Source organism: Lemur catta, chromosome 3 (genome assembly GCF_020740605.2).
Source record: "Lemur catta isolate mLemCat1 chromosome 3, mLemCat1.pri, whole genome shotgun sequence".
Lineage (NCBI taxonomy): Eukaryota > Metazoa > Chordata > Mammalia > Primates > Lemuridae > Lemur > Lemur catta.
Window position 1 is genome coordinate 3,385,246 of NC_059130.1, and position 26,264 is coordinate 3,411,509.

The 26,264-nt window shown below is 37.3% G+C and overlaps 1 protein-coding gene and 1 pseudogene across 3 annotated transcripts; both read left to right on the forward strand.

Moving 5' to 3' along the window:
- The first annotated feature begins 3,574 nt into the window (after positions 1–3,574).
- LOC123634580 (flavin-containing monooxygenase 5-like) lies at positions 3,575–22,746 on the forward strand. Of its 3 annotated transcripts, none has more exons than XM_045546311.1 (9): positions 3,575–3,635; positions 5,892–6,036; positions 12,550–12,738; positions 13,588–13,750; positions 15,336–15,478; positions 16,911–17,110; positions 19,063–19,415; positions 19,561–19,633; positions 22,038–22,746. In XM_045546311.1, the coding sequence occupies exons 2-9, from the start codon at positions 5,902–5,904 to the stop codon at positions 22,411–22,413; spliced, it is 1,632 nt and encodes a 543-aa protein (XP_045402267.1). In that variant the 5' UTR covers positions 3,575–3,635; positions 5,892–5,901; the 3' UTR covers positions 22,414–22,746. The 3 variants fall into 3 exon arrangements, with proteins under 3 accessions (XP_045402267.1, XP_045402268.1, XP_045402270.1); XM_045546312.1 differs by having other exon boundaries at positions 5,895–6,036; XM_045546314.1 differs by lacking the exon at positions 3,575–3,635 and adding an exon at positions 4,389–4,458 and having other exon boundaries at positions 5,895–6,036.
- A 1,399-nt stretch (positions 22,747–24,145) lies between these two features.
- LOC123636189 lies at positions 24,146–24,261 on the forward strand (annotated as a pseudogene).
- The last annotated feature ends 2,003 nt before the right edge of the window (positions 24,262–26,264 follow it).

A 26,264-nucleotide genomic window follows, 5' to 3' on the forward strand; every position in this document is an offset into this window, starting at 1 on the left:
TCCAGGTTATCACAGGTGACCATTTTACCAAAAGTCTCAGTTCTGCATAACTTAGGTCATAAAAATTTTCTAGATTTTTGGCATGGCAGCGTCCCACTTCAAGGTCTCAGTTTCTCTATCCTACACAGCGGGCGAGGTTTTGCTACAGTTACAAACATCCCTAAAACCTCATTAGCTTCAAAGCACAAGGGTTTATTTCTACTCATAGCAGGTTGGCATAAGGTCACCACACACAGTAATCAGCCAGGGACCCAGGCTGTTGGAAGATCAACCTCTATCCATTCTTTCAAGATTGTTGAGACGTGAAAAAGCCAACACAGTAAATTGTGTACTTGCTCTTCATCAACCTCCTGAATGTGGCGTGTGTCACCACCATTTACATATTATTAGCCAAAGCAAGTCATATGCCCACACCTAACTCTAAAGGAGAAGAGACGTACAACACTACCACATTCCCAGGAAGGCTGAGAACTGGAATTTTTTGAACTGCCGTCATGACTGTGACCCAAGAGTGGGTTACAGAACACTTCTGAAAACATCAACCAATAAAAAACACAGATATGCATACAACTTTCTAAATGTCAGATAAGCAAAGAAATAAGAGATAAGCAAAGAAAACATTGTCTACCTAGCTAAGGAAAAAAATATGGATACATTAAAATATAGAAACCAGGCCGGGCACGGTGGCTCACACCTGTAATCCTAGCACTCTGGGAGGCCGAGGCGGGAGCATCACTTGAGGTCAGGAGTTCGAGACCAGCCTGAGCAAGAGTGAGACCCCATCTCTACTAAAAAATAGAAAGAAATTATATGGACAACTAAAAATATATATAGGAAAAAATTAGCCGGGCATGGTGACGCATGCCTGTAGTCCCAGCTACTCAGGAGGCTGAGGCAGAAGGATGGCTTAAGCCCAGGAGTTTGAGGTTGCTGTGAGCTAGGCTGATGCCATGGCACTCTAGCCTGGGCAAAAAGAGTGAGTCTTTGTCTCCAAAAAGATAAATAAATAAATAAAACATAGAAACCACAAAACACAATGACAGAAATGAAGTCCAAATATCACTTATGAAAATAAATGTAAATGTATTAAGCTCTCAAATTGGTTGAATAAGGCAAAGTTTAACTACGTAGGAGAAAAAACAAAGTGACACAGAAGGTTAGACCACAGATTGGCAAACTTGGCCAACAGACTAAATCTAGCTCAGCCTGGTGTGACCTGCTACCTGCTTTTGTAAATCAAGTCGTACTGGAACGTGGCCATGCCATTTGTTCACACATTTCTGTAACTGTTTCAACTTGTAACAGCAGAGTTAAGTAGAAGAAACAGAGACTGTATGGTCCACAGAGCCTAAAATATTTATATGGCTTTTTATGTAAAAAAAAACCAAAATAGTTTATTGATCCTTAGGTTAGATAATAAAGGATAAACTCAAATATATAATACAAATTGGAATAAATTAATGGTTATAATACTATTAACAAAGTGGAATGAAATGTCAACCTTCATTAAGTGTGTGGAAAATCCCTGAGTGTTAAAGAAAGGGAAAATGAGCTCAGAGCAGAACAACCCACACTTTTACATTCCATTTTAAGCTACACTATAAACTTCTTGAAGTACAAACTTATTTAATTTCCCCAAATCATAATTCTTCCTTTACAATCCATAAAGGTTAAATATCAGTCTCTCTTTCCATCCAAATCAATTCTTCATTCTCTAATTTACTTCTTTTCAGAGAATGGTGCCTGAGTGAACCCAGCAACATAACTGAGGGCATACGAAAAATTTTAGGAAATTATGTATACTATGCGTTTACAACATACATGAGAACTCTTAACACCTTCATTAAGCCAAGACGCTTTCAATACAATGTTTTTTTAAATTAGGTAAATGCCTTGCTTTTCTACTTTATTCTTATGTTGGATTAAGCTTTTAAAACTGCAATCTAAAAACATCACAACTCACCTATTTGTAGCATGTGCCCTTTTCTCTGAATGACCTGGGGAGTTCTAGCCTAATCCTTCACCTGGGCTGAAGTAGGCTCACCTGCCTGGCACCCAGCCACTCTGGCTCTGGAAGAAACCCGTGTCTTCACCCCTTCTGTATGGTCAGAACAAAGAGTTCATGTCTCCACTGCATATCTTTTAATCCACTAATTTGTTTTGAGCCATCTATGAAAGACAATGTGGACTTACATGAGTTCAGGCAATTAAGACCATGAAATAGTGTCTTAATGCAGAATACACTGCCCCACTTTCCTGGGACAATTTGTTGGTTTGGAACAGGTGTGTCTGTGCCACATCTCCCTCTTTCTATGCAGTCCTCTTACAAATACTTATGGAGTGCCCTCTGTATTAGCCAGCATTCTTCAGAGAAACTGTAGCAATGGGAGATACACAGATATATATCAAATAATATTGTGGCACCAGCAAGTCTGAAATTTGCAAGGCATACTGGCAGGCTGGAAACTCAGAGAAGAGTTGACGGTAATGAGTCCTGAGTCTGGAGGCAGAATTCCTTCCTTCTTGGGGTGCTTCCGTCTTTTTCTCTTAGGGCCTTCAACTGATTGGATGAGGCCCACCCATGTTATAAAGAGTAATCTGCTTTATTCAAAGTGTACTGATTTAAATATTAGTCACATTTTTTAAAAATACCATCACAGCAACATCTAGACTGGAGTTTGCCCATGATCATCATAGCTTAGCCAACTTGACACGTGGAATTAACCCCCACACCCACTGTGTGTGCCAGGCACTGAGGATAAGGTACAGACCCGTGGTCTCAAGCAGTAGCACACACAATACAAGCTCATAGAGCAAAACTGAATTAATACGAAATATATGGAGAAAAAATAGACATGCAGCCATTAACTGTGAAGGGAGGACAAGGACTTCATGGGTGTGGTCCAGGTAGGGCAGTCTGACCTGAGGGTCACTGATGGGAGACAGGTGTGCTCTCCCAGGGCACAGCTATGACATCTCCGCAGAAGTGCACCGCCGTAGCCCGCAACATTCCTCTTGGCTGTGCTTACTGCCACACTGCTCATCTGGGCTACCGGGGATTGTCCCCCGACAGTGCACGTGCAGACTTAGAAGCGCATGTGGTAAAAGTGCTCAGCAGAGTAGCTTTTGTGTTCTTTCTGCCTCTTCTGTGTCTTTGCCTTTCTTCCACTTTCATCTTTTTGCAGGACTCACTGAGAAAATAAACCAAACAAACTGCACATCCCTGTGGAGGTGTCATTCAATTTAGCTACCAAGACTTGGCCAACATTTCCCTGGGGATTCTTGCCCTGAGTTGCATTTTGTCTATTTCGAAATTCGCTGGGGTGGGACTTATGACTCTGCATTACCACCAGTCCCTTTTACAAAGCACGGTGGCCTCACATGACCCAAAGGTGATCTTTGTAATTACATAATCTCCTTGAGCCCTTCCCAGGTATATCATAATACATTCATGATCTAGAAGGAGATAGAGATGCTGTGTTAACCAACAGTTGAGCAACCGTTAAGGAAGTACTCAAGAATTAAGAGGAACTTGCTACTGGGCATTTTGAGAGACAAGGGTTTGTCAGAAGAGTCTGATTTTGTCAGGACTGTAAAAGCCGCACGGCTGGGAAGAGGTGACCCCACCAGATAAGGTAGGCTATTTTGAGTCCCAGGCACGCTGATCTGGGGGTTTGCTTTCTGTCTTCTATTGTTTCTCCTCTGACCACGTATTTTCCCTTCTCCTGATGGTGAGCTACTGGGTGTTTAACCTCATTCTGCATTCATTTCGCCTCCTGCCCCCAATTCCAGACCGTAGGCTCTACCCCTAACCTGGGACTCCTCTCTGATTTCTAACGGCTTCCTTTGTTTCAATTTTGTTATTGTTCACCAGGATTTGTGTTTGACTCACTTAAACACAGTTATTCAACACAAATAACCAAATAACCAAATATAATAATTAATAACAGTTTGGTATGTTTCTTTTCAAAATTTACAGAATGTTTTGTTTTCTCATAAAATTTATAAGCATTAAATGAACATTTTCATTGTCCACACTAAAAAGTTTCTTAATATTAATTATCTGAAATGATAAAAATGTTTTGTGATGACAGTGAGTTAATGACATTATTTAATTCCCAAAATATTTGTTATGCTTTCCCCAGCCAATGCGAATGATTTCATTTGGATGGTCTTACAATGTGTAAATTAATATTAAAATGTATTGCAGACCAATATCAGTGGGTGAATTACAAATACCATCAGACATGGTCCCTTCCCTAAAAGCCTCATGGAAATTTTTTTAATCCAAATTGGAGGAGTCATGGGAAAGGATTACACATTAACTGATGCAATAAGAATAAGCTATAAAAGTCTTCAAGTTGCTGTGCAATGACTGTTTTCAAGAAGACAGAGGGGACTATGTATCTACTGTCATTAAGAAACTCAAATTAAACTTGAATTTCCTTCTTTCCAAAGGTTGGTCTCTTATCTTTGTCTTATACTATACATTGTCGGGAGAAAGGTAGGGATAGTCACTAATATATTTTATCAGATTGTAATTGTATGATATAGTATTTTTACTGCCCAACCATGTTAGCAAGCAAAAATAAAAAGGTATGGAAGTTCAGAAATTAATTTATTAATAAATTAATTACCCAGTAGCCAGTACTAATAAATTAATTAGTAGCCAGTAGAAAAGGAGGGACATTTCTGTAGTGGAAACAGCATTTGTTTCCACTGAAACAAATTTTCATCAAGAAAGGACATGAGTCTACATAGTCGCGCGCTACAAGTGATTCAGCAAGAATCACTGTACTTGCACAATTTGCATGTATCTTAACTTTAGCAGTTACAGTGTGGTGCCTTTAACTGTATCGAACTATGCTCTCTGCCCTTTAGGTTGAAGCCTCAAAGACTGTGTCATAATCTTCTTTGCAATCTCAGCAGCAAGTGCAGTACCTGGTCCATAGTTAGCAATCAATAAGTGTTTGTTGAGCAAGTAAATAAGGGGTTAATAAGTAAATGAATGCACAATCTAAGGCTTGGAGATACTGTTAATAAATATTGGTACATTCATAATAATTTTGAAAATACAGTTTTAAAAAAATCTCCCACTTATTTCAATTAGCTTTTGTTAGATCATTAAAGAAGGGAGAAAAAAATCTGTATGTTGATTTTTTATTTTTTTATTTTTTTTTGCATTTATGGGCTTTTCTAGAGTGTAATTAACAGACATTGTGTCTGCTTTCTCTGGTCTTATTTTCTTCTCAAACTACTGTGAAATGGCTTCTACCCCATTACTACGTAGAAACTTCTCAGGCAAAGGTCAGAAACGACCACAACCTTGGTGCATCTAATGGGACGATTTCAGTCCTTATCTTACTGAACTCAGGATGATTAGACTGCTTGTGGTTCTCCACATCCTTTCTTCATTTTCTAACTTCCTCCTCCGCTCACATTGTCTCCGCTGTCTGCAATGTCACACCCACGCATGTGTACCCCCCACCCTTCCTGATCTCTTACCTAGCTAACTCCTGTTCATTCACCCCTAGGTCGCTGCACCTGTGTACTTCCTCTAGCAGGCCAGGTATTCCTTCCCTGTGCTGTCTGCCCACTGCACACCTAGCATGAGGGTACCACTGCATTTTTCTACATATAGCCCAGGCATTATGTGTTTGTGTTTCTCTCTCTGACTATACAGAGAACTTGTAGGAGTAAGAAACCCTTGTTTGTACATTTTTGTGTCCCTTATACCTATCATAGTCCCTGATTGGTAATCAGTGCATTGGTGTTTTCATTGCTCATGAGAATAATCAAAACTAGGACAACAAACTGTAGGTCCTTGTGACAGTAATTTTTGTTTAAATGGAGTGAATGGTAGTGCCAGAGCTCTTGATTTCTCTGACCAGCAGAGACACCATGGCCAAGAAGCGGGTTGCTGTGATTGGAGCTGGGATTAGCGGACTGGGTGCCATCAAGTGCTGCTTAGATGAAGATTTGGAGCCCACCTGCTTCGAAAGAAATGATGATATTGGAGGTCTCTGGAAATTTCAGGTAATCTTGGATTTTATTTGGTTTTACACATGTAACTTTTTAAAATAGCTGTAACAATTTGAGTGGTGGTTTCCTCAGAGGCAACATACAGCACATTACATTTTAAGAAGCACGGAATGACCCTAATCTCCTTCCTTGCATTACTGATTGACTGAGGAAATCAGTAAATACATGTCAATTTCACACCGAGGCATGACATTTATGGGATCCTATGCAGGGTAGCTGAGATTCCACGTGGTCATCATAAATATTAGAAAGGAATAGTGGTTGAGGAGTCTGTGAACTAATCAGGTGATATTATGCCCAAGATTAGAGATGGCATGTATTTTTTTTTTTTTTTTACCTAACTTGGCCTGGTATAGGGTAGGGTAGGATGGTCTATTGCTGGGCTTCTCTTCTGTGGTCATGCCTGATAACTGGCTGGCCGCTGGATGTTACATCTTTTGTCTATCAAAGGGCAATGTTTTTTTCTTTTCTCTCTCAGCTCTTGGTAGCAAGAGATTTATTGCCCCGAGGGGTTCAAGCTTGGTACCAACTGTTGAACAGGCTTAAGTTCCCAGGTGTCCCCATCTTGTTTTGGTGCTTCACTCTGCCATCATTGGAAGTGCCCTTGAATTCCAGCACTTCCAACCAACATTTGCCGGTTCTGATAATCCCAGAGAGCCATTCTGCTCACCAGTCATGGCCGGCGTTGTCATGGGTATGCACGAATGGACAGTTGTCTTGTCTTGCTCCTGGCTCTTGTCCCTACCCAGGCTATGCTTCCAGAGCTAGAATGTGAGACCTCTCACTCCCTGTGGGGAGTGGGCTTGAGGCAAGCTAGTCGACTTCACTGTCCTACAGGGACATTCCCCTGGTTGTCTGAAGCAAACCAGTGCCCAGGGAACATTCCTCGTATCCTCAGACAAACTCTCCAACCTGCTGTCGGGCTCAATCAAATATCACTCTGTAACCTATAGGTTTTCCTCTGTATTGCTTTACTTGACATTCAGTTCTAAATATGCCATAATATCCATTTTGTTTCTTCTTTAATTCAAGAGTTCATTCATTCAACAAATAGTTTTTGAGCTCTTACTCTGTGTCAGGCACTTTCATAAGTGCCAGGAAATATATTAGTAAATGTGAATACAAAAGTTCTAGCCTAGGGAGCTTACTTTCTAATGGGAAAGGTGAATAAAACAAAATAAATAGCATGGTTGTGGGTAGCAAGTATAGCAGAGAAAACTAAAGCAGAAAATGAGGAGACCTGAAGAATATAATTTAAACAAGGGATCGTGGATAGCCTCAATGAGAAGTGATTTTTTTGACAGAGAATTGAGATGTAAGAAAGAAAACTGAGAGGATATCTGGGTAAAAGGATTCAGAGGAATCTTTAAGGGCTAAGCCATGAGGTGAGAGCATCCCTTGCATTGAGGGAAGAGGCAGGTGGCCAGTGTGGCTGGATTGTCGTGAACAGCGGGGAGAAGTCTAGGAAACGGTCGAGGAGGAATGGGAGACCAGGTCCTGTTAGAGTTTACGGGCCATGGTTAGGACTTTGACTTTGATAGGAATTGAAATCCATTAGAGGGTTTTAAACTGAGGAACAATCTTCTCTGACTTGTGTTTTAAAAAGAGCACCCTCATTGCTCTATTGAGAATAGACCAAAGGGATGAATGGCTAAAGAAGTTTGTCTAATTTTAAAGCCACTCAATAATAATGGAGATGTGAGATCATAGTAAACTATACCAGGATTTTAGATATATGGATCTTTAAAAAATATGTTACAATCTCTGATATGTGTTGATTTTTTTCCTATTTCTTCTTTCATTTCTATCATAGATGCAAAAGGTTTGTTGGTAAGTATTTAAAAGTTTATGTCTGTTTTATCTTCTTAGTGGATAGTTCCTTTTCTTGACATGAAAGATCTTTTTCTTCCTTTTACCTTGAATTATATTGTGTTGGCATTAATATTACTAAAGTAGCTATCTTTTTGTTAGAACTTAAGAAGCACATTTTTTCCCATCACTTGATTTTTCCATTTTACTATGTCATTTTGTTTTAGGTTTATCTCCATAAAACCTGATTTTACTTTATTATCTAATATGAGACTTTCTGTCTTTTTTATTTTAAAAATTATGCTGAGATATAATGTATACACTAAAATACATAAAAGTAAGCAAATCTTAAGTGTACAAAATAATTATGATACATTTATATATCTATGTAACCACTGTTCAGATAAAGATATAGAATATTTCTGGAATCTTAGAAAGTTCCTGTGTGTTTCTTCCCGGTCAATATCCAGTCATCTCTAGAGGTATCCACTGTTTTGATTTCTATCACCATTCATTACTTTTGCTGGTCCTTGGGATCATACCTTTATATTCTTTTTGTATTGGTTTTTTTCACTTATGTAGCTGAGATTCATTCAAATTGTGCATGTAGCAGTAGTTCATTTTTATTTTCTATTGATGTGTAGTATTGCAGTATATGAATACACTACAATGTATTCACTAATCTTTTTAGCTTAGTCCTGGCTATTTGATGTTTTTTATGCTATTGTAAATTACAGCTGTTACAAAAGTTTCACTTTTCAATTTGTTGCTAGTATATGAAACAGTTAATTTTTATGTCAGCCTTATATCCAACAATCTTGCTAAATTCACTAATGCTTCCTGCGTGAATTCTTTTGGATTTGCTATGTACTTTTTTTTTTTTTTGTAATCCTGACTTCTATGCATAATAATAGTGTTTCTTCTCCCTTTCCAATAGTTATGACTTTTGTTTCTTTTTGTTTCTTGTTGCATAAGCTAAGGTCTCCAGAACAATGTTACACAAAAGTACTCATAGAAGACATCCTGTTCTTCCCAACCTCACTTTAGAGAGAAAACTGTTCAATTGTTTACCAGTAAGCATGATGTTAGCTAAGGTTTTTGTAGCTTAAGAAAATTTCCATCTATACATAATTTATGGAGAGTTTTTTTAAATCATGGACATATGTTAATTTTTATCAAATGATTTTTCTGCATCACCAGAGATCAATATATGCTTTCTCTGTTTATTTTGTTAATGTAATGCATTTCATTGATTAATATTCAAATGATAAAGCAAATTTTCTTTCTTAGAAAAACCCTTATTTGGTCATTTTTTAAAAGTTTTATTTATTGTTAGATTAGATTCACAATTTTTGCTGATATTTCTAACTTGCTAGCTATTCAAAATTTTACCAAAATTTTTGTCTAACTTTATGAGAGACATTGTACTATAATTTTCCCTTTTTATAATGTCTATGTCAGGTTTGATGTCAAGGTTATTCTAACTCAAGGTTATGAAATGTGTTGAGAAATGTTCCTCCTATTTTCTTAGAGAATTTTTGTAGGAATGGTATTCTTTTTTTTTTTCTTGTCCAAATTTTTTGTAATTTTTATTATTTTTTTATATATAGTTTTTTTATTTCAGCTTATCATCATGGGGGTACAAAAGTTCAGGCCACATATTGGTATTCTTTTCTTTTCATTAAATGTTCAGAAGAATTCAACAGTGAAGCTAGCTAAGCCTGGAGTTTTCTTTGTAGAAAGATTTTTTAATGACAAATTCAACAGATATAAGGCTTTCAACTTTTAACTTTAACAGATGTTTTTTGAATTTTCTTTTTCTTTTCATATTAGATTGATGAGTACTGTTTTTGAAGGAATTTGTTCACTGTTTTGTAAGTTGACAGTTTTGGGGCTATTATGCAAAATATCCTCTTAAGATCTTTTTATTATATGCAGATTCTATAATGATGTTCCATTTTTATTTCTGATATGGATAATTTATAGTTTCTCTTTTTTAGGTGGTGGTAATCAATCCTGGTAGGGATTTATCAGTTTTATTAATCTTCCAAAAACAATCAGACTTAAGTTCATATCTTTTTCTTTTATTGTACATCTAATTTGTATTTCATTGATTTCTGTTCGTATCTTTATTTTCTTTTTCTTTATTTTTGTGTTTATTTTACTGTTTATCTAGGTTCTTGATTTGGAGCTTAGATAATTGATTTGCAGCTTTTTCTTCTTATCTAACATATAAATTTAGGCTATACATTTTCCTCCAATCACTATTTTGCTTCACCCACAAGTTTAATGCATTATCTTTTCATTATTGGTCAGTTCAACATATTTTTAATATTACTGTGATGTAGTCTTTGAGCCAAAGTTTATTTAGATGTGTTATTTAATTTCTAAACAATTGGGGGGTTTCTGGTTATCTTTCTGTTACTAATTTCTAATTTAATTCCACTGTTATTAGGGAACATACGCCAACTTTAATCCTTTGAAAACGGTTTAGATTTTTTTAATGGCCCATCATAAGCTTATATTGGAAAATATGTCATATGTACCTCAAAAGAATGTGTAGTTAAAGTCGTGGGGTTTATTTGGCTATATATGTCAATTAAGCTGAGTTGTTTAATTGTGTTCTCCAATCTTCTATGCTATTGCCAATATTTGTTCTATTGTTTTATCAGTTAGTTAGTGAGATAAGTTAAATTCTCCAGCTATGAATCTGAGTTTGTCTATGAATATGAGTTTCTCCTTTTAATTATGTTCATTTTTACTTTATGTATTTTGTAACTATGTTACTAAATGCATTTGAATTTAAGATTTTTCTATCTTCCTGTAGAATTGACCTTTATATCATTATTCTTTCTCCTTCTTTGTCTCTAATTTTACCATGATGTCTAATTTGTCTGATAGTAACATAGTCATTCCAGTTGCCTTTTGATTAATGTTTTCAAGATATATCTATCTTTCAGCCTAATTTTGTCTTGTGTGAATATCATAAAGAAGGTTTTGCTGGGCATTTTGATTTTTTGTTTTAATTGGTATTTTGGTAGGAATTGTATTAATTCTGTAGATCACTTTAGGTAGTAAGGACATTTTAACAATATTGATTCTACTAATCCATGAGTATGGTAGGGATTTCCATCTGTTTAGATATTCTACAATTTCTTTTCTCGGTATTTTGTAGTTCTCCCTATATATGTCTCTCACTTCCTTCATTAAATATATGCCTAAATATTTAATTTTCTTTGATGCTATTGTGGAAGGTGTTGTGTCTTTGATTTGACTTTCTGCTTGACTATTATTGGCATTTTTGAATGCCACTGATTTGTGTGCATTAATTTTGTATGCTGAGACTTTACTGAATTTGTTTATCAATTTCAGGAGTCTCTTGATTGAATCCTTGGGATTTTCTAGTGCTTACATATAATGAAATACGAATATAATTGGTATTAACTATCTCACATTTTTTTACTTGTTTTATATCTTTGTTGTTTCTTTATTCCTCAATCCCTTTTTTTAGTTTTACTCATGTATTTTTTATTCTTCTACTTTTCTTGTGCATTTTTCAGATAGCCATTTTTGCATTTGTATTAACAGTTATCCTTTTAACTTAAATCCATGGTAAGAATGGTCATACTTTTTAATTTGCAAACTTTAATATGCATTCTTTTTTTTTTTTTTTTTTTTTTTTTGAGACAGAGTCTCGCTTTGTTGCCCGGGTTAGAGTGAGTGCCGTGGCGTCAGCCTAGCTCACAGCAACCTCAGACTCCTGGGCTTAAGCAATCCTACTGCCTCAGCCTCCCGAGTAGCTGGGACTACAGGCATGAGCCACCATGCCCGGCTAATTTTTTGTATATATGTTTTTAGTTGGCCAGATAATTTCTTTCTATTTTTAGTAGAGACAGGGTCTCACTCTTGCTCAGGCTGGTCTCGAACTCCTGACCTCGAGCGATCCACCCGCCTCGGCCTCCCAGAGCTAGGATTACAGGCGTGAGCCACCGCACCCGGCCTAATATGCATTCTTGACTTATTATTAATAGTTTCTACCTTCTGTTTATATTTTACCACTTTCTGAGTAAAGCAAGAATCTTACTATAGTTTAACTCCATTTTCCCACCTTTGTGTTATTATGTATCCATGATACTTGAGTATGTTGTAAATTGCACAAGATATTATTATTAATGTTTTTAAAAGTCAATATTTTTGTGTTTATCCACACATTTATGATTTCTAGTTTTCACCCCTTTCTATATGTGCATGCTTCCGTTTTTGTTCATGCCCATTCAGCCTGATGAACTTTCTTTCATATTTCTCATAGTGTTGGGTTGCTGGCAACGAATTCTCTAAGCTTTGGTTTGTCTCAGTATGTGTTTATTTCATTTTCATTTTTGAAGGATATTTTCACTGGGTATAGAAATCTAGGTAAACATATTTTCATTTCAGTATTTTGAAGAAACCATTCCATTGTATCTGACTTCCATCCTTTCTATTGAGAAGTCAAATATGCACCTTATTGTTGATTCAATATAACTTTTTTTCTCTAGCACATATAGGAGTGAGGGAGAAAATATTTACAGAGCAAATGTACTGTTTTAGGCAATGTACTGTTTTATTATTCCTGAGATCGTTTTTCTTCATTAGGATATTTTATTTTGATTCTCTTGTTATTGCAAGGTTTATGTCATTAAGAGAGGCTTTCTTCTGTAGAAAAATACTTCAGACAAAATGCCTAGTATCTACAGATCTGTGACCATCAACACTTCCAAGGAAATGATGTGCTTTAGTGACTTCCCTGTACCGGATCATTTTCCCAACTACATGCACAACTCCAGACTCATGGATTACTTCAGGATGTATGCCAAACACTTCGGCCTCCTGAATTATATTCGTTTTAAGGTAAAAATCTAACTGATATATTGCATAGTAAACGTGTGTATATGTGTGTGTGCGTGTTTGCAGACACACTTGTGCATACATAAAAATTATACTTGGCATCTTCTAGTGTGATCAGAGGAAGAGATCATTAGTGAGCTTCCACCCTAGAAAATCATCACTTATGATGATGTTTTGATAATTTTACTTGAATGTAAGGCTGAAGAATTTTGCCCAATAGCACCTCTTCTAATCATATTTTGGTATGGCATGGTGAGGGTCCTCTCTCTTAACCTTAAATTCAAAATGTTTGAAGACTTAGAATAGTGACAGTAGTAACCAAGCCAAATTATGTTGCCTGTATGTAGAACAATAACCAGGGTCATATAAAGAACACAAGGAAGACTTTTTCAGATCCAGGTACTTCCCACAATCTATCTACCACCACGACCCCCAACTCACACATACAAAATCCATCTCTATAACACAGTGGAACATGACTTTCTCCCTGAAACTCAAAAGCTAAGCCCAGGGAAGCTGGGCAGCTTTCTGCTAAAGTAAGAAAAACACTAGGAATACTATTTTCTTTCATGAAAAAGTCTTTCTGAAAGGAGGATATTTTTCCTGTGGCTTTAGTCACTCCTCTGCTTTTTCACTGTTTCTGTTGCTATAGAAAATTAGATTTCTAATGAGATACCCATAATACCTTGAAAATGAACACATAGCAAAGTTGCTGTGGGAGTACCCAGGAGTGGGAACCAAATGAGCGTGAATACCTTAGATGAGTTGTGTTGTTCAGATCTTTGGGTTTGGAGGAGAAGGGATTAAAACTGAGGTGATAATGTATCATCTGTGTTGTGCCCTTGTTCTCAGACCAAAGTGCGAAGTGTGAGGAAGCACCCCGATTTTCCTTTCAGTGGGCAATGGGATGTTGTTGTGGAGACTGATGGGAAACAAGAGACTTTGGTCTTTGACGGGGTCTTGGTCTGCAGTGGACACCACACAGACCCCTACTTGCCACTTCAGTCCTTCCCAGGTATGTCTCAAAGAATCTGTTGGTAGAGAAGTTCTGTTCAGATACTTTCTGAGCAAAATGATGGAGCATGAATTTTATTACTAGCATTAATAAAATTTCTCTGGTAATATTTAATAACAGACAACTATCTGTCCAACATTTATGTTAACATGGTTACACTAACATACAAAAATAAACACTTCTATTTTTTACTTACTATAGTTTCATATGATTTCTAATAAGTAACAAAAACTAGCCCACCTTTAAATGGTTTTACTTTCATGTCTGTTCACCTGATCTCACTTCCTTCCAGAAAAAGTGAAATTAATAAAAAATAAGGGGTAAATGACAAGCAAAAACGAAAAAGCAAAAAGCTGACAAACCCACAAACTTAGAAATCTTAAAGTTTGAGACATCATCTCAAATAACATTAATTTATCATGGATTTTCATTGGTTGATCAAAATAACTCAGCTATTGCTCCCTCTGAATTTTGTTGGGTAAAATGGTTCACATTTCAAAGGAGACTATTAGTTAGGGAGGAAAAAAAAAACCCTCCCCAACTCCCCTCACTAGAGCCTCTCTCCTCACTCCTGCTCCATTTTCCTTCCCTTTCAATCAATTGCAATCAGGAGTCAATCAAGAAATACTTGATATGTCAGTGCCTTTCCATGGTGCCTAACAAGCCACCATAAGAAACACTTTGGGGGTGGACACAAACTGAAAATAGAAGGGTCCTCGCCGGAAATCAAGGGACTTAAACTTGATTTCGGTGTCCAACTCACCAGCTGAGTTATGTATAACAAGTGCCAAACCTTCCTGTGTCTACACACCAACACAATCATTTTTAACATAAAAGTACTTAATCTTCTGAATGTTAAAGTGCAATATATTCTGGAAATCATTATACAATTATTATGTAATTATCTCAATTAATTGTAATTACATTAATAACTGTCATATATGTATCAGCTTCTTTTTTACTTGCTTCTGGGCTGAGAGACACTCCCTATAGACAGACATGTTGGAAATGTATTTGAGTAGGTTTCAGGGGAGCAAGAGACATAAATATATCCAGAAGGAGATGCTGTCTGAGGATGCCAGACACGGAGCGGGAGCCACTATGAAGCCCTCAGCAGAACCAGAGGCAGCATGAGGGCATTAGGGGCTTGGAAGACAGAGGAATTGTCAAATCGATGAAGAAAGGCCCTATATCTGCTTAGAGAATAGTAAAACAAAAGAAAACAACAACCAGGTCCTGCTTCATTATTTTGCTTAAGACTGCATAGGGCAATGCAATAATGAATAAAATTAGATTATTGTGAAATTGTAAAACTTTCATTTTGGTTACAGTTAGACTTAGCAAATACTTTGTAAGGTCACTAATCTATATTTAGAATCCATGGGTACTAATTCTAAATTTACTCCCTCTTTCCCTGAGCACTGTGAACTATAAAATTACATTTTTAGGACAAAATTCAATATTCAGTTTGCTGACCCAGACTCAAAGTCTGGCTTTTTCACATTACTGAGAACACAGCTTCTATGTGTTGAGTTAGCACTGTTAAAACTACTCCTCACAATGAGAAATTTTCTTTGTCCGCCAGGAATTGAGAAGTTTGAAGGCTGTTATTTCCACAGTCGGGAATACAAAAGTCCCGAGGACTTTTTAGGGAAAAGAGTCATAGTGGTTGGCATTGGGAATTCTGGAGTGGACATTGCAGTGGAGCTCAGCCGTGTAGCAAAACAGGTTTGTTTTCGACAACTTCACTAATGGAAACCTATGCATTTATGGGGAGCCATCCAGAATGTAGGTTTGTTCTGTGAGGGGCCAGAAAACAAAGTGAAATCTATGGGCCTTAGCCTCAAGGTGTTTAAATTCATGGGGAGCAGAGGATGTATGCACCATGTGAACAGATTACTATTACCTGAGCTAATTGAGTAAAACATTAGCGCAGATAAAACAAAATGTTAGATAATTAATCTGCCTTTTCTCACTACCACAATAGCACCTGGGTCCCGAAATAGACTTCAAATAGCAGTAACAACAAGAAATTGGGAGTCTATCTGTGATCAGTAGAGTAGATCTTGGTGGTAGAATCAAAGAACAGGAAAAGGAGGAGAATAAATGATGATGACAACTATGTGATCCTCCTTAAATAGATGTATTGTAATGTGTCTATAATGATGACAGAAGATACAAAGAAATAATAAATTCTGCTTTAGGCATATTTCATTTCATACAAAAGCAATTTATCCAAGAACTTCATTTATGCTTTATTTATTCTTTCTTTAGAAGAAAATGAGATAACATTTTGCATTCGGGATTGTTGACCACATTTAATAAAACCTTAATTAAGAGAGAACCCAACCTACTAGGCTATTCAGATATCTTGATTATTGTTATTTATTTTACTTATTTATCTTTATTTGTTATCATTTATCATCAGTTTTTAAGAAAAATTATTACTATGCCACTTACTAAGAGTTTAGTTTTTTTAAAAAAAAATTTTAATAAGAATTTAAAGAGGTAAACACATGGTCACTAGCACTCATCTAACCTATCTTGTACTTCACAGAGTTGACCAGGAAGAACTGAGATTCAATATCCTCAAGGTTGTAAAAGCACCAGTAATCAAACAAACAAACAATTCAACACATTTTCTCATTGCATCAGAATGCAGAAAAGTTTACGAATATGTTACAGAAAGATTTTCAAAGCCATTCTAGTTACATTCAGTTAACCAAAACACTAGTCCTGAACAATATGATTCATTAAAGTTTTTAATGTACATTTTTATTTTGATGCAAACAAGACAGTGGAAGTATATGATAGTTAATATGACAATTCACTTCTGAATTCAAATCCCTATTTATCTATGAAGTACAGCTATGTCAATATCCGGGAGTTTTTTTAAAAACAGTGATTCAGAAACATATAGACTAGTGAATAAAGTTTTCTGGTTTTCGTTCAGAAATTTGGTGTCTTTTTCTGCAGTCTTTTTCTGGAAATCAGTAGACAGCTCTGGTAAAGCCTGGTGATCACTGCATAGTATTTTACCTCCTAATCCTCAGAAGCCAACACTCTTAAAACTTGGTGATGGGTAAGATGTGCATAAAATAATGTATGTAAAATATTCTCTCTCTCCTTCACTGGTTTGCTCTATCTCTGTCTCTCTCAGGTATTCCTCAGCACTAGACGAGGATCATGGATTCTACACCGTGTTTGGGATAATGGGTATCCAATGGATAGTTCATTTTTCACTCGGTTCAATAATTTTCTCCGTAAAATATTAACTACAGCACAAATAAATAACCAACTGGAAAAGACACTGAACTCGAGATTCAATCACGCGCACTATGGCCTTCAGCCTCAGCACAGGTGACGACCGAAGGGTCTTAATTTGTATAATTATGTACATATGTAAATAGGAAGTTGCCTTGAAGACAGCTTCTGGCATTTAACATTTATTTTGGTCAATTAATCTTATATATTCATTAATATATAGCAATTATATACATATATAATACATACCTATTATAGCACATAAATGTGTTTGCTTCCTGATGCCATTCACTCACTCTCCCATTCATTCAGCAATCATTTAATATTTAATTGCTATGTGTCATATACAGAAATAAATACATGGCTCCTCCCTTCAACTGAGCTTCAAGTCTAGAGAAGCGAGGGCACGAAACAGATTAGAGCAAGGGAAATGTGATTGGTGCCGTGACAGCTGTTGGTGTGGGGTACAGAGAAGCTCAAACTAGGACTCAGTCATCTTCACTGAGGTTGGGATAAAAATGTCAGAAAAGACAACATGTTGGGGAAGAATCCTAACGCCCCTTCCTCACTGCGAGCACCCCTGTGATTCCAGGTCTGTCCCATGGAAGTTTATTGGTTCAGAAACTATCTGAAGCTTCTGGTGAAAAAGCAAAGATAGAAGTGGAAAGCAATATTAAGCTGAGTTAAGAAAAGGGAAAAAAACGGAATGAAGAAATAATATTTAAAAGAGTAAAAACATCAGCCAAAGTATCAACCTAAGGAATAATGGTCTGAGATTATAAAGCAATAATTGTTTTTCTCACACGAATACTTAATTGTCCCGAAAGGCAATTCTGAAAGAGAGATTCCTGAAACGTTTTAGTGAACAAGACAAAGGAATGTGGCATTCATTGATTCATGCATTAAAGATAGTTCCTGAGCATCTACCGAGCTGTGGATGCAGAAGAAAATTGCATTCTGCTTGAGACAGACGGATGATTTGTTAAAAATACAGAACGTAATGAGAACTAAGAAGGAAATGAGTAGGATCATGTCATCAAGAGCAAGTGGGGGAAGGGAGCAGCCAGATAATTTAACGGAATGATGTAGAAGGTGTTTCTGAGGGGTGATGTTTAAGCTAAGATTTAAAGGACAAAAAGGATCCGCAATGAAAAGGGTCAGGAGAAAAGGACTCAGAAAGACCTGCAACTACAAAATTCTCGAGGTGGAAAGGGGCTTGGTGCAAACTGAGAAGCAGAAAGGAAACCAGTATGATCAGAACAAAGTCAGTGAGGGGGAAAATACTACGCAAGAAGCAAAGAGGCCGGAGCCGGGTCACATATTCCTGGGCTGTTGGGGCAAAGTTTAGATTTTATCCTTTTTTAAAAGTTTTATATATTTAAGATGTACAATATTGTGTTTGATATACATATGCACAGTAAAACGGTTACTATACTCAGGCAAATTAGCATAGACATCATCTCAGAGTTACTCGTGTGTGTGTGTGTGTGTGTGTGTGTGTGTGTGTGTGTGTGTGTGTGGCAAGAGCACCTAAAATGTAGTCTTTCAGCAAAAATCGCTGATACAGTACAATATTATTAACTATAGTCCTCATGTTGTACGTTAGCTCTCCAGACTCATTCATTCTGCATATTTGCCACTTTGTATCCTTTAACCTATATCTTCCCCACCCCTCCCTGGTAACCACCATTTTATTCTCTACCTCTTTGTATTTGACTTTTCTTTTTTAGATACCACATATAAGTGAGATCTCGAAGTATTTTTCTTTCTGTGTGTGTCTTATTTCACCTAGAATAGTATCCTCCAGGCTCATAGACACAGTGGCAAATAACAGGATCTCCTTCTTTTTTAATAATATTCCGTTATATATATATGTAGCCACTGAAGCACTCAAGGCACAGAATTACTTCCCTTTGCCATTACAGGCCAAAAGTTGAATAAGCACAGAGTTAGGGCAAAAATGCAAATTGTTGGCTTCAATCCCTTCTCATATGCATTGTTTCCTTTTTGTATATTTGCTTACTCAGGATTTCTGTTTTTACATACAGACTTTTAAGTCAGCATCCAACTGTCAGTGATGACCTGCCAAACCACATAATTTCTGGAAAAGTCCAGGTGAAGCCCAACGTGAAGGAATTCACAGAAACAGATGCCATTTTTGAGGACAGCACTATCGAGGAGAATATTGATGCTGTCATCTTTGCTACAGGATACAGTTTCTCTTTTCCTTTCCTGGAAGGTCTGATCAAAGTTACTAATAATGAAGTGTCCCTGTATAAGCTTATGTTCCCTCCTGACCTGGAGAAGCCAACACTGGCCGTCATCGGTCTTATCCAGCCACTGGGCATCATCCTACCTATTGCAGAACTTCAGTCTCGCTGGGCTACACGAGTGCTCAAAGGTATGTGGATAAATGTTGGGAAAAGGCCTACTATTTCACCTAAAGTTTATCCTCAGTTTCTTCTTGACACTAGTTCTCTCCTTTCAACAAAATGTTCCCCCCTTATTCCTAGGAATCCTGACAGACTCTGAATTTTCTCTTCCAGGGCTGAGCAAATTACCCTCAGTGAAGAACATGATGGCAGACATTGCCAAGAGGAAGAGAGCCATGGACAAACGGTAAATAAATAATTAGTGACAACTAATTATTGGAAACCTTCATAGGGATCACAGAATTCTTAATCTGGGATTCTAAGCCTGTGCTTCATCTTAATTATGTGGCCATTTTTTCCTCCATTTCCTACACTATCTTGTTACACAACTCCTAAACAAGTATGAATCTTGGTCCTCTGGCTGTTATGCAACAAATAACTGAGCACTTCTGTTACATGAACTGAACATTTTTTCCATGTTGTGAGATCTTCCCCATAACAGTTTATAGAGCTCACATCTGAGTATTAAATGCTTGTTTCAGATACTGTTATAAAAGAAGAAACGACAGTGCTGCCATTTTATATCACCCTCCACGTGCCTTGTGCATAATCCCATTGGAAATGCTGCAATATGCCTGCCATAGTAGGCGCAAAGTAAATTTTTAATCAATTCACTCCTTCTCCCAAATGTTGATGAGAAGGTACCTGAAAGCTTTTTCAATCCAGAGTTTTCTCTGTTACAAGTTTGTAAACTTTGTGTATATTCTCTTTAAATCATACTATATCTGAAGTTAAGCCCTCAACCTCAACCTCAGTCATTATAGGATTTTCTCTCAAGACCTCACCAGAATCCAGGAAGCCCATGTGGTTTCCCAAAATGTAGGAGCAGTCTCTGATTTTCACCACATCATGCTGCTTACTAACATCGGCCTTGCCTGAGTCTAAAGTACACCCTTAAAGTCTGCAGGCTTTTGGCTTTTCCCTGCCATGAGTAGGGTAGAGGAATCTCTGCTGAGGATAGGGCTTCCTCTGACATGGGCTTAGTGTCCAGCCTCCCCAGGAACCCCACACAACTGTTCCCTCTGACATCTTGCTGTGGGTTCCTAGACTCTTCCAGACCATACTTCTATCTCACACACTGTGTAAAATCTTTCCCTCTCCTCTCTTGTTACCCTCAAAGACATTTATCTTATTCTAGTCCATGAGCCCAGAATTTAAGGAAACAAAAGCTAGGAGGGGAGGTGTCTTGCTACCAAGGTACTTTTTTGGTCATATAACAAGGGAATACAAAAGGCTTGGCCACTTCTGCAGATAGTGAAGGAATGGAATATAGACAGAAAATAGATAAATTAATATCTTAAGTAAACTTGCCACATTATTTCAGAATCCTGAAGACTTTATGTGGGTGTATGTGTGTCCATATAAAGACATGAAATTCATTCCCATTAACTCCCCCTCCCCCCCCCACCCACACACACGCACATACTTTACAATTTTACACACTTTGTAACAGAGAAAACTCTTGGTTGAAAAAGGGTTCAGGTACATTCTCATCAACATTTGGGAGAAGGAGTGAATTGATTAAAAATTTACTTTGCGCCTACTATGGCAGGCATACTGCAGCATTTCCAATGGGATTATGCACAAGGCATATGGAGGACAATATAAAATGACAACACTGTTGTTTCTTCTGATGTAACAGTATCTAAAACAAGCATTCAGTACTCAGATGTGAGCTCTATAAACTCTGCTATGGAGAAGGTCTCACAACACGGAAAAAATGTTCAGTTCATGCAGCAAAAGTGCCAGCTGCTGCACATCTCTAAGATGACACCTTGTGCATTCTCAGGTCAGAAAGATATGTTACTGTTGCCCCATGTTGTGCAGCAGGTGTGTAAAGGGCCACTGCTATCCCTTAAAATATGTTTGTGCAAATTAGAAAAAGGCAGTCCTCCATCAAGGCACTTTACTTCCAAATGCTAGAAGTAAAACTGCCATAATAAATATCAAATCCATAATATCTGCTATGTGATGAGGTTATGCAGTCCCTGGATGTGCATCATGCAATGTACGCTCCGAGTTGAGGCATCTGGGTCAAGAGGGAGCTCGGCAGGCAGTTGCTGTTCCCAGCAGTGCTGCAGAGCTACCTTGCTCTGCAAAGGATGCCACACTCTCCACACCCTTACCCCATGACATCCATCAAGCTCCTGGGGTCAAGTGATCAATGACTGTCTGTTTATCTGTCCCCTGGTTGACTACAAACACACAGGTGGGCTGGAAGTTAAGTTTTCCATCCTACCTACAAAATACACAGGGCAGTATTTAACTGGATCATAATCCTTCATTTTAAAAATGAACATCTTAAAGGGTAGGAATCACTGCAAACATCAATTCCCAGTTCAGTCATCCTGCTGCAATCAAAAACTATGGGACAGTGAGCATGGAAATTTGGATTCAGTGTCTGCTCTGCCATTCCATATCTGAGTGTTGTTGGGTTTATCAGTATGGCTTTCTGGTTCTCTGTTTTTTCACCTCTAAAATGAGTAGAAATCAAGTTGTTTAAAGTTTTTGTATTTTCTGAATGATATAAATCTCTGTCCTCCTCCCACTGCGGGAGGCTGAGTCCTCCACACTCCTCTCTCCTGTTTCAGATACGTGAAGACGCTCCGCCACACAATCCAAGTGGATCACATTGAGTACATGGATGAGATCGCCACCCTGGCAGGGGTGAAGCCCAACCTGCTGTTCCTCTTTCTCTCAGATCCAAAGCTGGCCATGGAGGTTTTCTTTGGTCCCTGCACCCCATACCAGTACCGCCTGCAGGGGCCAGGGAAATGGGATGGGGCCCGGAGAGCTATCCTGACCCAGAGAGAGCGGATTCTAAAGCCTCTGAGGACTCGAATTCTCAGTGAGGACAGTCGCTCATCCTCACAGCTCTCCTGGATAAAGATAGCACCACTGGGCCTGGCATTTCTGGCTGCTGGCTTAGAATACTTTAGATATTTTCAGTGTCGTAAGGGGAAATGAATGAATGAATATTGAAGAGAAAAAGCATGGAAGAGTTTCTACTCAAACTGGATCATTATATGACTTATTTTTAAGACAATAACATATGTCCAATATTATCTAGTACTACTATAATTACGATAGAAAATGTTTAGACTCTACACATAGATTTATTCCTTTAAAAATAGGTATACATTGTATTTCTATATAAAACACTATGAATGCACAAGAAAAGCTTACCATTAAAAGCAATCCTATTTAAGCCTTCAGAATGTTTTTGCAACATAAAATCTACCTGAATTGTATACTTGAAGCTGTATTCTCCTTATAGGAATTGATAAATAAAGTTTTACTTTATCACTGAATTTATTTTCAACCTTATCCTTTCTTCTTTTCAAGTGATTTTATCAATTTCTCACTCAGACATAAAAGTTTTAGTGTATAGTATAGAAATTAAAAGATACAGGTTAAAATATTCTAGGTTGCAATTTACTAGAAACCAAAAGAAGAATGCCATTTTTTTTTTAAAGACTAAAACTATATTTGATACCCAGGTAACAAATACAATTGCTTGCTGGCTGGCTTGATAATTTTGCCTGGCTTTTGGAGTGGCCCTCCTGCTATGTGGGACAGTTGACATCGTCACTGTTTTGATTTTGGGAGATGGCTTCTCTGCCCCAAATGTCTTCTCCTCCCACTGACTGTGTGAAATTCTTCCAAGCCTCTGACCTCTGTTATTTAGCTAGTGGGTATTCTCCACGCCCTCCAGCTAGAAGCAAAACCACATCGGAATGAGAGTGTAAAACTGAGTGTGGTGAGGAATGAGGATTGAGCAAGTTGCACAGCTTAGCATTAAAAATAAACATCAGTAAAATATCCTAAAAACATCATAAAGAAATTTACATATTTACTAAAAAAATTTGGGAAAACACAAAGTGACCAAATATTCAAATTATCAGTATCTCTGAGGGTAAAGAGAGAATAAAAGGATTAGAAAACCTACTTAATAAAATAATAGATGAAAATTGTCCAAGTCTAGCAAGAGATTTAGATGTCCAGATACAGGAAGCCCAGAAATCCCCATTGTACAATGCAAAAATGTCTTCTCCATAGTATATTATAGACAGACTGTCTAAAGTCAAAGATAAAGAGTGATTCTTAAAAACAGCAAGAGAAAAGTATCTAGTCACCTTTAAAGAAATCCCATCAGAGTAATGGTGTATTCACAGCAGAAACTTTACTGGCCAGAAGAGAATGGTATGATATATTCAAAGTGCTGAAAGAAAAAAAGAAAGCCCTGCCACTCAAGAATACTATATCCAGCAAAATTATCCTTTATAAATTAAGGAAAAATAAAGTCTTTCCCAGACAAGCAAATGCTGAGGGAATTTGTTGTTATTAGACCAACCCTACAAGAAATGCTCAAAAGATTCCTAAACCTGGAAACAAAAAAGAGACAACATTTACCATCAAGAGAACACACAAAAGTATAAAACTCGCTGGTAAAACAATCACACAAAGGAGGAAGAGACAGGACTCAAATGGTACCACTACAGAAATCCACCAAACCACAATGACAAACAATAAGAGGAAAAGAAAGGAAGGAAGAATGTATAAGACAACCAGAAAACAATTAACAACATGTCAGGAACAAAGCCTCACATATCAATAATAACCTTAAATGTAAATGGATAAAATTCTCCACTTAAAAGATGGAGAATAGAATGGCTGAATGAATTAAAAAAATGGTCCAGTGCTCATGTGAGCAGCAAATATACCAAAATTGGAATGATACAAAGAAGATTAGCACGGCCCCTGAGCAAGGATGACAATTCAAGGATGAAAATTCATGAAGCATTACATATTTTTCATCAGACTGGCCAAAGTAAGGAGAAGGAGGAAATCCTATGAGCTGTGAGGTGAAAACATCAAATAACTTACAAAGGAAACCCATCAGACTAATAGAAGACTCCTCAAGAGAAACTTTACAAACCATAAGGGATTGGGATCCTATCTTTGGTCTTTTTTTTATATTATTTATTTCAGCTTATTATGGGGGTGCAAAAGTACAAGTTATATATATTGCTCATGCCCCCCATCCCCCCGAGTCAGAACTTCAAGCGTGTCCATTCCCCAGACAGTGCACATCGCACTCATCGTGTAGGTATACACCCCTCCCCCCACCCCCCCCACCCCCTACCTCAGTCTGATACCCAATTGGTGTTATTCCCAAATGTGCACTTAGGTGATGATCAGGGAAACCAATTTGCTGGTGAGTACATGTGGTGCTTATTTTTCCATTCTTGGGATACTTCACTTAATAGAATGGGTTCCAACTCTCTCCAGGAGAACAAAAGGGATCCTATATCACTGTTATTTCTTATAGCTGAGTAATACTCCATGGTATACATATACCACATTTTACTAAACCACTCATGAATTGATGGGCATTTGGGTTGTTTCCACATCTTTGCAATTGTGAATTGTGCTGCTATAAACATTCGGGTACAGGTGTCTTTTTTATAGAATGACTTTTGTTCTTTTGAGTAGATGCCCAATAATGGGATTGCTGGATCGAATGGTAGGTCTACTTGAATCTGATTAAGGTATCTCCATAATGCTTTCCACAGGGGTTGCACTAGTTTGAAGTCCCACTGTCTCTCCACATTCACGCCATCATGTATTGTTTTGGGACTTTTTGATAAAGGCCATTCTCACTGGAGTTAAGTGATATCTCATTGTGGTTTTGATTTGCATTTCCCTGATGATTAGAGATGTTGAGCACTTTTTCATATGTTTGTTAGCCATTCTTATCTCTTTTGAAAAATTTCTATTCATGTCCTTTGCCCACTTTTTGATAGAGTTACTGATTTTCCTGAGTTCTAAATAGATTCTTGTTATCAGTCCTTTATCTGATGTGTAGTATGTGAAAATTTTTTCCCATTCTGTAGGTTGTCTGTTTACTCTTGTGACTATTTCTTTGGCTGTGCAGAAGCTTTTTAATTTAATCAGGTCCCAACATCATTTTTCACAGATATAGAAAAAATAATTTTACTCTTTGTATGGAACCAGAGAAGACTCCATTTAGCAAAAGCAATTTTAAGCAATAAAAACAAAATGGGAGGTATTAATTTGCCAGACTTCAAACTATACTACAAGGCTGTGGTTATTAAAACCACTTGGTATTGGCACAAGTGCAGGGACACAGACCAGTGGAACACAACAGAAAATCCAAATATAAAACCATCCTCATATAGCCATCTAATCTTTGGCAAAGCAGACAAAAACATACTCTGGGGAAAAGAATCCTTATTCAATAAATGGTGCTGGGAAAACTGGATAGCCACATGTAGAAGACTGAAATAGGATCCACAGCTTTCACCTCTCACAAAAATCAAACATGGTGGATAACAGACTTAGACCTTAGGTGCGAAACTATTAGAATTCTAGAAGAAAACATAGGAAAGACTCTTACAGACATTGGCCTCGGCAAAGAATTTATGAAGAAGACCCCAAAAGCAATCACAGCAACAACAAAAATAAATAAGTGGGACCTGATTAAATTAAAAAGCTTCTTTGGTCTTTTAAAACAGAATAGATGTCAGTCAAGAAAAATCTGATTTTAAAGTGGGCAAAGGATCTGAATAGACATTTCTCAAAAGAAGACATATCAATGGCCAAAAAGTATATGACAAAATGCTCAACTTCATTAGTCATCAGAGAAATGCAAATCAAAACTACAATGATCTATCATCTCACTCCAGTTAAAACGGCTTTTATCCAAAAGACAGGCAATAATGAATGCTGGTGATGATGTTGAGAAAGGGGACCCCTCATACACGGTTGGTGGGAATATAAATTAGTACAACCAC

Bases quoted from the DNA above. Each gene is read 5' to 3' on its own strand.
- LOC123634580 (XM_045546311.1), top strand. From the start codon at position 5,902: ATGGCCAAGAAGCGGGTTGCTGTGATTGGAGCTGGGATTAGCGGACTG. The intron at 12,739-13,587 runs GTAAAAATCTAA...CCTTGTTCTCAG, and splicing joins TGAATTATATTCGTTTTAAG to ACCAAAGTGCGAAGTGTGAG. The intron at 17,111-19,062 runs GTGACGACCGAA...TTTTACATACAG, and splicing joins GGCCTTCAGCCTCAGCACAG to ACTTTTAAGTCAGCATCCAA.